Source organism: Trichogramma pretiosum, unplaced genomic scaffold (assembly GCF_000599845.2).
Source record: "Trichogramma pretiosum strain Unisexual culture from Peru unplaced genomic scaffold, Tpre_2.0 scaffold233, whole genome shotgun sequence".
Taxonomy (NCBI): domain Eukaryota; kingdom Metazoa; phylum Arthropoda; class Insecta; order Hymenoptera; family Trichogrammatidae; genus Trichogramma; species Trichogramma pretiosum.
Genome location: NW_019640900.1, coordinates 2,990 through 13,979, shown reverse-complemented (window position 1 = coordinate 13,979; position 10,990 = coordinate 2,990). Strand labels below are relative to the sequence as shown.

General features: G+C 40.4%; 3 protein-coding genes across 3 annotated transcripts; all 3 read left to right on the top strand.

The window, feature by feature from the left end:
* Positions 1-406: 406 nt before the first annotated feature.
* LOC111693298 lies at positions 407-3,627 on the top strand. The gene is made up of 2 exons (XM_023457683.1): positions 407-868; positions 3,256-3,627. The coding sequence occupies exons 1-2, from the start codon at positions 407-409 to the stop codon at positions 3,625-3,627; spliced, it is 834 nt and encodes a 277-aa protein (XP_023313451.1).
* A 533-nt stretch (positions 3,628-4,160) lies between these two features.
* On the top strand, positions 4,161-6,081 carry LOC111693297 (uncharacterized protein F54H12.2-like). The gene is made up of 3 exons (XM_023457682.1): positions 4,161-5,082; positions 5,200-5,336; positions 5,710-6,081. Exons 1-3 carry the CDS (start codon positions 4,161-4,163, stop codon positions 6,079-6,081), a joined length of 1,431 nt encoding a protein of 476 aa, XP_023313450.1.
* A 532-nt stretch (positions 6,082-6,613) lies between these two features.
* LOC106656579 (uncharacterized protein F54H12.2-like) lies at positions 6,614-7,915 on the top strand. The gene has a single exon (XM_014377636.2). It carries the CDS (start codon positions 6,614-6,616, stop codon positions 7,913-7,915), a length of 1,302 nt encoding a protein of 433 aa, XP_014233122.2.
* Positions 7,916-10,990: the final 3,075 nt, after the last annotated feature.

Here is a 10,990-nt window from a genome sequence, read left to right as displayed (position 1 = left end):
GTGCCGAAAAATCCGATAAAAGGAGCGCGCTCCGCGGACCTGCTGCCAGTGCTATCTTTGTGATGAGAGCGAGCAACAGACAGCCGTTCGGTCGTAAAAACGCCATCGTTTTATCGGCCCTCTATCATCTCAATAACGAAGAGCGTTCAGCGCTTCTGAAAAAAGCCAGTCCGTCTCTCGTGAAAGCGCTCTGCGAATGCGCCTTGAACGTTTTGGCCGGCAACGTCGAGCTCAGCAAGGGCCACAAGGCTCGGCTGCGTAAACACGCCCCGATCTTGCGTAAACTCTCGCAACCGGGTATTCGGCTGACGCGCAGAAAAAAAATTCTAGTGCAGCACGGTGGTTTTTTGCCCGCGTTATTGGGTCCCCTTATCGGCACCGTACTGGCTAGCATTTTAACACGATAATGGAACACGCGAAAAAATTGGTTTTGCTGCCAAAGGAAAGCCTGGATCGTCTCGGCTGCGGTTCCGATGTCGTTATCGTCAAACAGAAGAAGAGCGCGCAAACTCCCGGCACGCCGCTCGAACGTCTCGATGCCGAGATGAACGAAATATTGCTCGCACCTTGCAGCGACGAGCGCGCTAAATGGAATCGCTATAATAACGTGTTGCAACGCTATCTTCAACTCAAGAAAACATCGCAGCACATAATCGAAAAAAAAATAAAAACGGAGGAGCGGACCGACGAGGCCGACGACGCTAGCGATACAGGCAAAGACGAGGCCAGCGCAACGAGCTCGGCACCGATCAAGAGCGTAGACGCGTTCATCGTCGAAAGCGTTCCAGCGAAATATCGGCATAACGCGAAAAATCTCGTCGAGTGGCTACGTAAAGATGGTTCCGTTAAATGGTCCGAAAACGGATCCGTAAGTATAGATGGCTCTTCGATCGAAGGTAATATCATCGATTTCGTCAACGATAGTATGAGATCTAGAAAGGGATCTCCGCCGCGCGGTACCAGTCAGTTTATCGATGCCTTACGGAGAGCATCGGTCCCGCGAGAATTTATCGGAAATAAACACTATCAACGCTTCGTCATTAGCCAGCCAGAAATAAGCGAATACGATTCGCCAGCTGAATCAAATACGTCTCCGAACTCATCGCCGCCCAAAAATTATAAACAAAAACGTAAAAGAAAAATAAATTCACCCGAAATCGTTCCAACGCCCGGCAATAACAAAACGCCGCGCACCCGCTACCCCTCTATTACAAACAATTGGAAATGGCTTCGAATGAGCGAACACCATTGAACGAAGAAGAGGAGGAGGAGCCTTATAAAAAGAGCGCTTTGGACGCCATATGCGATTTGATGCCGTTCGAAATGCATATACCCGGTTATCAGTTTCTTGGACCAGGCACAGAACTTACTAAACGTCTCGAACGCGGCGACGTCGGTATCAATAAGTTGGACGAGGCGTGTCGAGAACACGATATCGCTTACAGCGATAAAAAAGCCAATCGCACGCAAGCCGATCGCTTGCTGGCTGAACGCGCGTTCAAACGCCTACTCGCTGCTGACGCACAACCAGATGAACGAACATTCGCCATGCTGACGGCCTGTTGCATGGTCAGCAAAATAACGTTTGAAAAATTTTTCTCCAAGATAAAAAAAAGCATAGGCTGTGACAAAAAGAAAAAAAAGATAAATAAACGCGGCGAAAGAAAAAGTAAAAAAAAAAAATGAGCAGCTTTGAAAAATTCTATTTTTCACCTACGCAGCCCGCTGCGTATGCCGGAGCTAACAGACTCAAACGGCATATGCGTAAGCGCTACACCGGTAATACGATATCCTCGTGGCTCGAACAGCACGACGCGTACAATCTTCATACGCCCGTGATACGAAAATTTCCACGAAGATGCTACAATGTGCGTAATATAGACGATGTATAAGAAGCCGATTTAATCGATTGGCGTGCATTGAAAACTTATAACGACAATTATACGTATCTACTGGTGATAATCGATGCTCTGAGCAAATACGCATGGGTCGAACCGTTAAAAGATAAGAGCGCAAAATCGGTTTCCATGGCGTTCGAACGCGTATTTCAGCGCAGCCGCGGCCGTCTACCCGTACTCCTACAGACGGACAAGGGTAAAGAATTCGTCTCGCGCGAAACGCTAACTTTATTTAAAAAAAAAATATACAACACCGCGTGGTACGCAATCCCGATATCAAGGCTGCTATCGCAGAGAGATTCATACGCACTCTGAAGGAACGTATTTGGCGATACTTTACGCATCACCGTACGCGCCGTTTCTTAGATGTATTGCCTAAAATTGTCCAAGCATACAACAACACGATACACTCAGCCATCAAGATGACACCCGTAAGCGTAAATCTAAATAACGCCGCCTTGGCTCGGAAAAATCTCGAGAGCCGCTATAAGCTGCCCCCTAGTAGTTATAATAGGCGAAAAAAACTAAAATACAAGATCGGTGATTTAGTACGCGTCAGTCGGGCCAAGAATGCCTTCGCAAAAGGTTACGAAGGCGGCTGGACGATAGAAATATTTAAAATCAAACGTATATCGGAAGCTCGGCAGCCTGCTGTATATTACATCGAAGATCTGGCCGGTGAGTCCATAGATGGATTCTTTTACGAACAAGAATTAACTAGAGTAAGAAAAAATTTGGATACAGCCGTGTTCGAGGTGGAAAAAATTTTAGATACAAAAGGTCGTGGGCGCAATAAAAAATATCTCATACAGTGGCGTGGATATCCAGATAAATTCAATTCTTGGGAGCCTGCGATATCCATAGATCGGCAAAAATGAAGGATCAGTTTTACATAATTTTGCCAAGTAATTCGAGTATGAGTTTCTTTCGAGATAACACTACTACACGTTATACGACACGCTTATCGCAGCCGATCAATCTCGTTGGCGAATGGAGCGTGGCACTCACGGAAATACACGTGCCTATGACGTTTCAGCACATCTCTTCCGAAGATTATATGATTACCGTAAAAAAAATATCAAAATTTGCTCAACACCTAGAAATTACAAGCAACGCTGTATCGCAACAACGGCCGCAAATTATTGCTCGCGAGACTCCTCGATCTTCGCACGCAACCATCAGACTTGGTTTGTATGCCAACGTAACCGAACTCGTTAGTGAAATCAATACGTTACCGATGATGATAAATCATTTACGTATAACCAAAAATCCCGGAAAATATATACATATTCAACGCGTTTGCGGCATCGAATGTTGCGATATTCATGAAATTCATCTGCCGGAAAAAATTTTACAGATTTTTGGCTTCGATACCGAACCTGGAAAAAAATATTTAACTCTAGGATTCGATAGCTCCGTGACTGGCAGCAGACCTTCGGATCTTTCTGCAGCTCTACCAAAGATGCTGTTGATTTACACGGATATAATAGAGCCGATATTTACGGGCGATATACAGGCTAAACTATTGCGCTGCGTTTCCATCGGTGGCGAAAAATATCGATACGGTTTTACCGAAATTAGCCGTTTTTCGCCACCCATGTATATTCCGCTACTCTACAACTCCTTTCAAACGATCGAAATAGATATAAGAGATCAACATGGTCAACCAATACCATTTGATTGTGGAACGTTGACAGCGATACTACATTTCAAACGCATGGACCAATGAGCTACGATCAAATTATTCAATACGGTCAGGGGGACAGCGGTATAGGCTCGATCTACGCAGGCTCGCGATATCAACGCGGCCACGGTGGTATCGGCTGCTTTCTCGCTGGTCTATTCAGACGTGTTTTACCCGTTCTACGGAGCGGTGCAAAATTTTTGGGGAAAGAAACTCTACGAACGGGTTTAAATATAGCAAACGACGTATCGTCACAGAATATACCTTTTAAAGAATCGTTTCCTTCGCGCGTGAAAGAAACGGGTGAGAGTTTAAAACGACGAGCAGAAGAAAAATTGGATACGCTGATGGCTGGCTCGGGTTATAACATGCCGTATTCGACGAACGATCTTCAGTTGATCGAGAGCCGTGCCGGTGTGCGAAAGCGTCGAAAAATAAATTCACGTAAGAAAAAGAAGAAAACCCCCAAGAAAAAGAGAAATATCTGTTCGACTAAAAAAAAAACTATACGCAAGAAAAAGAAACAACGAACTACGAGCGATATATTTGGTTAACCTATTATTAATAGGAAAAAAAAAATGTCGTTTCTTCATGCACAATCTTGCGAATGTTTGAAATCCGAACTCTTACTATTCGATATACCGCCGACACAAACAACTATCGAGGGATCGCATTGGATTCATTATAAGCCTATATCATCTTTAACTGATGATTCACCGATAGAATTTGTTGTACCTGGCAATGGAGAAGAATATATAGATCTGGCTCATACTATGCTTAGTGTACGTGTCAGCTTAATTTATACAGGTGAACAAAAAGAACCATTACCCGAAGTCGGTGTTGTCAACAACTTTATGCATTCAATCATATCTCAAGCTGATATCTATTTTAACCAAAAACCGATAGTACCGCCAAATAATACTTACGCTTATGGAGCCTACATCGAAACTTTACTCAATTACGGACCAGCTGCCAAAAATTCACACTTGAGCACCGTTCTTTGGTCATGCGATACAGCAAATAAAATGGATGATTGTAAAAATGGCAATAACGGTCTGGCTACTCGGCGTCTCTTTATGACAAATAACAGTGTCGATATGATCGGTCATCTTCATTGCGACGTGTTTAATCAGGAAAAACTTTTACTAAACGGTGTAGAAGTACGCGTCCGTTTAATACGATCTCGCGACAGTTTCGCATTAATGGATCCTACAGATAGTTATCGTATCCGTATCGACGAGGCTAATTTAATTGTACGTAAGGTTAAAATTAGTCCTAGTGTTCAACTGACACACTCAAAAGCTTTGATGAAAACGACAGCCAAATATCCAATCACTCGAGTAGAAGTCAAGGCTGTAACGTTGCAAAGCGGTATTCACTCTCAGAGTATAGATAATATTTTATTGGGAACTATACCGAAGCGTATCATCATTGGCTTTGTGGAAAATAAGGCATACAACGGCGATAAATCATTGAATCCGTTCAATTTCAAAAATTTCGGTATTAACTTTTTATGTCTGTATATCGATGGTGTACAGATTCCGTCAAAACCCCTAACGCCCGATTTTTCACGGAATGAATATGTAGATGCCTATCATACCCTATTTTCGGGTACAGGTATACACTTCCTGGATAATGGAAACAATCTTTCACGGTTAAAATATCCCAACGGTTATTGTCTATTTGCATTCGATTTGACACCCGATTTATCGGCTAATGATCTATCTCATTGGAATCTCATAAAACACGGATCTGTAAGATTAGATGTACGCTTTGCGGCTGCATTGGAATCTACAGTGAATTGTATTATATACGCTGAATATGAAAATATTTTAGAAATTGACGCGTCTCGACAAGTTTTAGTCGACTTTGCGAGCTAAAATATTATATAANAATGGACGTTTATACCGGAAGTGGGGGGTAGGAGGGGGGAGGGGGTCTAAAAATTTTTTTTTGGGACCTTTTTACCATGTACTATAACATACCAAAAGCGCGTCAAGATCGGTGACATACGTGCGCACGGTTTTGTAAAAAAGTATTATTTTGACCCATATACATATTCAACGCGTTTGCGGCATCGAATGTTGCGATATTCATGAAATTCATCTGCCGGAAAAAATTTTACAGATTTTTGGCTTCGATACCGAACCTGGAAAAAAATATTTAACTCTAGGATTCGATAGCTCCGTGACTGGCAGCAGACCTTCGGATCTTTCTGCAGCCCTACCAAAGATGCTGTTGATTTACACGGATATAATAGAGCCGATATTTACGGGCGATATACAGGCTAAACTATTGCGCTGCGTTTCCATCGGTGGCGAAAAATATCGATACGGTTTTACCGAAATTAGCCGTTTTTCGCCATCCATGTATATTCCGCTTCTCTACAACTCTTTTCAAACGATCGAAATAGATATAAGAGATCAACATGGACAACCAATACCATTTGATTGTGGAACGTTGACAGCGATACTACATTTCAAACGCATGGACCAATGAGCTACGATCAAATTATTCAATACGGTCAGGGGGACAGCGGTATAGGCTCGATCTACGCAGGCTCGCGATATCAACGCGGGCACGGTGGTATCGGCTGCTTTCTCGCTGGTCTATTCAAACGTGTTTTACCCGTTCTACGGAGCGGTGCAAAATTTTTGGGGAAAGAAACTCTACGAACGGGTTTAAATATAGCAAACGACGTATCGTCACAGAATATACCTTTTAAAGAATCGTTTCGTTCGCGCGTGAAAGAAACGGGTGAGAGTTTAAAACGACGAGCAGAAGAAAAATTGGATACGCTGATGGCTGGCTCTGGTTATAACATGCCGTATTCGACGAACGATCTTCAGTTGATCGAGAGCCGTGCCGGTGTGCGAAAGCGTCGAAAAATAAATTCACGTAAGAAAAAGAAAAAAACCCCCAAGAAAAAGAAAAATATCTGTTCGACTAAAAAAAAAACTATACGCAAGAAAAAGAAACAACGAACTACGCGCGATATATTTGGTTAACCTATTATTAATAGGAAATAAAAATGTCGTTTCTTCATGCACAATCTTGCGAATGTTTGAAATCCGAACTCTTACTATTCGATATACCGCCGACACAAACAACTATCGAGGGATCGCATTGGATTCATTATAAGCCTATATCATCTTTAACTGATGATTCACCGATAGAATTTGTTGTACCTGGCAATGGAGAAGAATATATAGATCTGGCTCATACTATGCTTAGTGTACGTGTCAGCTTAATTTATACAGGAGAACAAAAAGATCCATTACCCGAAGTCGGTGTTGTCAACAACTTTATGCATTCAATCATATCTCAAGCTGATATCTATTTTAACCAAAAACCGATAGTACCGCCAAATAATACTTACGCTTATCGAGCCTACATCGAAACTTTACTCAATTACGGACCAGCTGCCAAAAATTCACACTTGAGCACCGTTCTTTGGTCATGCGATACAGCAAATAAAATGGATGATTGTAAAAATGTCAATAACGGTCTGGTTACTCGGCGTCTCTTTATGACAAATAACAGTGTCGATATGATCGGTCATCTTCATTGCGACGTGTTTAATCAGGAAAAACTTTTACTAAACGGTGTAGAAGTACGCGTCCGTTTAATACGATCTCGCGACAGTTTCGCATTAATGGATCCTACAGATAGTTATCGTATCCGTATCGACGAGGCTAATTTAATTGTACGTAAGGTTAAAATTAGTCCTAGTGTTCAACTGACACACGCAAAAGCTTTGATGAAAACGACAGCCAAATATCCAATCACTCGATTAGAAGTCAAGGCTGTAACGTTGCAAAGCGGTATTCACTCTCAGAGTATAGATAATATTTTATTGGGAACTATACCGAAGCGTATCATCATTGGCTTTGTGGAAAATAAGGCATACAACGGCGATAAATCATTGAATCCGTTCAATTTCAAAAATTTTGGTATTAACTTTTTATGTCTGTATATCGATGGTGTACAGATTCCGTCAAAACCCCTAACGCCCGATTTTTCACGGAATGAATATGTAGATGCCTATCACACCCTATTTTCGGGTACAGGTATACACTTCCTGGATAATGGAAACAATCTTTCACGGTTAAAATATCCCAACGGTTATTGTCTATTTGCATTCGATTTGACACCCGATTTATCGGCTAATGATCTATCTCATTGGAATCTCATAAAACACGGATCTGTAAGATTAGATGTACGCTTTGCGGCTGCATTGGAATCTACAGTGAATTGTATTATATACGCTGAATATGAAAATATTTTAGAAATTGACGCGTCTCGACAAGTTTTAGTCGACTTTGCGAGCTAAAATATTATATAAGCGTATTCTTTTTCCTACAAACATTCAGTCGTTCATAAAACAATGGGGAATAAACATAGTACTCAGCAGGCTCTCCTACCCAAAGAGGAGAAGAAACAAAATTCCATATTTTTCTGGAAATTTTATTCTCCTAATACCAACAGCTTTCCGCGTAAATACGGTTACAACACGATACCTACAGGCAAATCGACAACGCATTCATCCAGACGGTAACTTAGTAGCTAATCAGTTGTAAAGCAGCACTGCTCCGCGATGGACGCTGTGATCGACATTCAATTTATCAAAAACGCTAAAAACGAGTGCATTCCGAAAGAGGTGGCCGTTACAAGCATACAAAATAATTACATCGCCCACTGGGTGCTCATTACACCACCAAGTAAAAACCTTCCTATCGATGTCATTCGTCAAAATAACTGGCTAGTTCGTAATTATCACGGGCTTGACTACTATGACGGAGAAGTTTCAACTCGCTGCTTTCTGAAAACTTTCCGGGAGCTAGCTAAAAAAATTAATAAAGTTTATGTACGTGGTAACGAAAAGCTGGATTTTATACAAAATCTAATGTCACGAGAAGTTATTAATCTCGAGTACGACCCTGATTGTCCATCATTTCTCAATCTACCATGGGCCGATACATACTGCATACATCACGGTCTTAAAGAATTATCATTGCGTTACGCTTGCGCCTTGAATAATGTTATACGCTTAAAAAATTGGATAGCAGGACAGCAAAAATTTAAAAACAGTTGCGATATTTTTCAAAATCTACTAGAGCCACAACCCGATCAGGATGAACAGTTTAGAGCTCTTGAAGAAGCTTTCTCTGATATCGGATCATACAATAGGAGTGTTTCCGGCCGATCGAATCCCCAAGGTGTGGACGAGACCGACGGCATTTATTTTTAATACGGATGATCACACGAAACCTGGAATGCACTGGGTCAGCATTTACTCAAACTCCAACGGTTATGCTTATTATTTCGATAGCTACGGTATTCCACCATTCGTACCACAACATATCAAAGAATCAGAAAAAATTGTAAACGCTATCGTTATAACACTATTCAATTACAAAGTGCAACTTCGGATGTTTGTGGACAATATTGTCTGATGTTTTTATATTATATGAGCAGTGGATTGGGTTTCCAACGTTTTCTTGCTCATTTTTCTGATAACTTGGAAAAAAATGATTCCATTGTTCGCAAATATATCAACTTTAAAACAGCTGACGCTAAATTTTATAGCTATGGAGGATCTCACGTACAATTTATACAAAATGCTACGTCAAAGCTTTGCTTAATTTAATGGAGAAGGGGTGATCATATGATCAGTTTTCACGGTATAAAATGCAGCCGCCCGTGCTCGTAGCTACATTCAGTTTCACGAGTAGCTTGACAGAATCACAATGGCTTGTCGCTTCCCCATCGGTAATAGAATTTTCGCATTAAACAAGTCTTGGACTAAAACATTACTAGTCGGACTTGAATACAAAAATATTACTGATAAGGAGTATACACCGATCGTTCGAATTTTAAGCCACGATTTCAAAGGTGTCTCCTTCAAACCATGTGAATGGGAGGCCTTCGTCGACTGTTTCGATAAAATCGATAAATATTTTAAAGGCACTATATCGATGAAGGATGGGCCCATCGATACAAGCACCGGGTGGTCTGTGCAGTTGACTCGAAGCTACGATAAAAGAGCCATCGAAATCGTCGAGAAGCCGCTGCACGAGGCCGGTGAAAATAGTAAAAAAAAAGTGTTTGTGCATAGCATTGTGTTACATGATGGGACATTTTATTTATTAAAAGCATGTGTGTTTGCGTGTGTAAACGATTATTTGATTCGCTTGGCAGCTCTATCGAAACAAACTCCATGCATCGCGAATGATATGATAAATATACTGAAAGAAAAACTTAAAAGTGATAAAAATTTTGTTGAAAGCGATGAAAATATACGCTCTTTTTTAATTGATAAACAAAAAACTGTCGACGATAATAATAAAAAAAACCGAAATTTGTAATATTTATAACGAGCTATACACATTTCATATTAACAATATGCTCAGCTGTATTTTGGATAATGAATGAATAATAAAAAATCATATTTAACTTTAACCACATCTTATGATTTAAATATAACCTATCATTTCCTCAATCCTCATGGTTCACAATATTAAAAAAATTGAATTGTTTCTCATAAATTATTTTACATCAGTAAAATATTAAATTCACATATTCAATAAATTTTTTATACTTGAAAAAAATAATAATAATAATAAATTATAACTAGTTCATTTTAAAAAATATATATGCACTGAATTTTTTTTTAAAATCGAAAAAAATGCATATTGTAACCCGATATTCGTAGTAATTCAATACTTATAATAAACCTAAGTCCACTTTGGATGATGACTCAACATATGACTTCATATGTTATTGTATGACGTCATATATTATTATATGACGTCATATGTTATTGTATGACGTCATTTGTTTAGTCTGTCCAAAGTGGACTTACGGTAGTCGCATATAAACAACGCTACATTATATGTAATTTCCGTATACGCGGTACCCTTAAGGAACCGAACCTTCACGAATAACGGGGTATTCCTGCATAACAAATAGTTAATATACGATAGAGAAAGAATCAATAAAGAAACATAATATTTACTTACTTTCGATACATTTTAAATAAAGAAAAGTACACGATTAAACATTACGAGTCTAAACCAAATCTGTTTCTCTACGTACCTCTCAAATTCCCATTTTTCAGGCGCATTTGAGTATCTACAAGAAGCCCCGTCGAGGCTAACCTGCAACGACCGACTGAGTTTATATTAATCATTAAATTATTAACTAAATTAATTAACTTTAAGCTGAATTCCCTTCCCTACGACGGTAAGTCAATTACAACAGAATACCTCGTTACGCACGTGCGGCAAGTCGCACGAGTACTCAGTGAGTACGCTGCTACGCGATACTTGTCGTCGAAGTCTCCTTGGCGTCGCACAGATGGCGGTACTCTGCAGTACTGTCGCCTCTCTGTGTGCGGTGCGATCAT

Bases quoted from the DNA above. Each gene is read 5' to 3' on its own strand.
- LOC111693298 (XM_023457683.1), top strand. From the start codon at position 407: ATGGAACACGCGAAAAAATTGGTTTTGCTGCCAAAGGAAAGCCTGGAT. The intron at 869-3,255 runs GTAAGTATAGAT...AAAATTTTACAG, and splicing joins AATGGTCCGAAAACGGATCC to ATTTTTGGCTTCGATACCGA.
- LOC111693297 (XM_023457682.1), top strand. From the start codon at position 4,161: ATGTCGTTTCTTCATGCACAATCTTGCGAATGTTTGAAATCCGAACTC. The intron at 5,083-5,199 runs GTATTAACTTTT...TTTCGGGTACAG, and splicing joins GTTCAATTTCAAAAATTTCG to GTATACACTTCCTGGATAAT. The intron at 5,337-5,709 runs GTAAGATTAGAT...AAAATTTTACAG, and splicing joins ATCTCATAAAACACGGATCT to ATTTTTGGCTTCGATACCGA.
- LOC106656579 (XM_014377636.2), top strand. From the start codon at position 6,614: ATGTCGTTTCTTCATGCACAATCTTGCGAATGTTTGAAATCCGAACTC.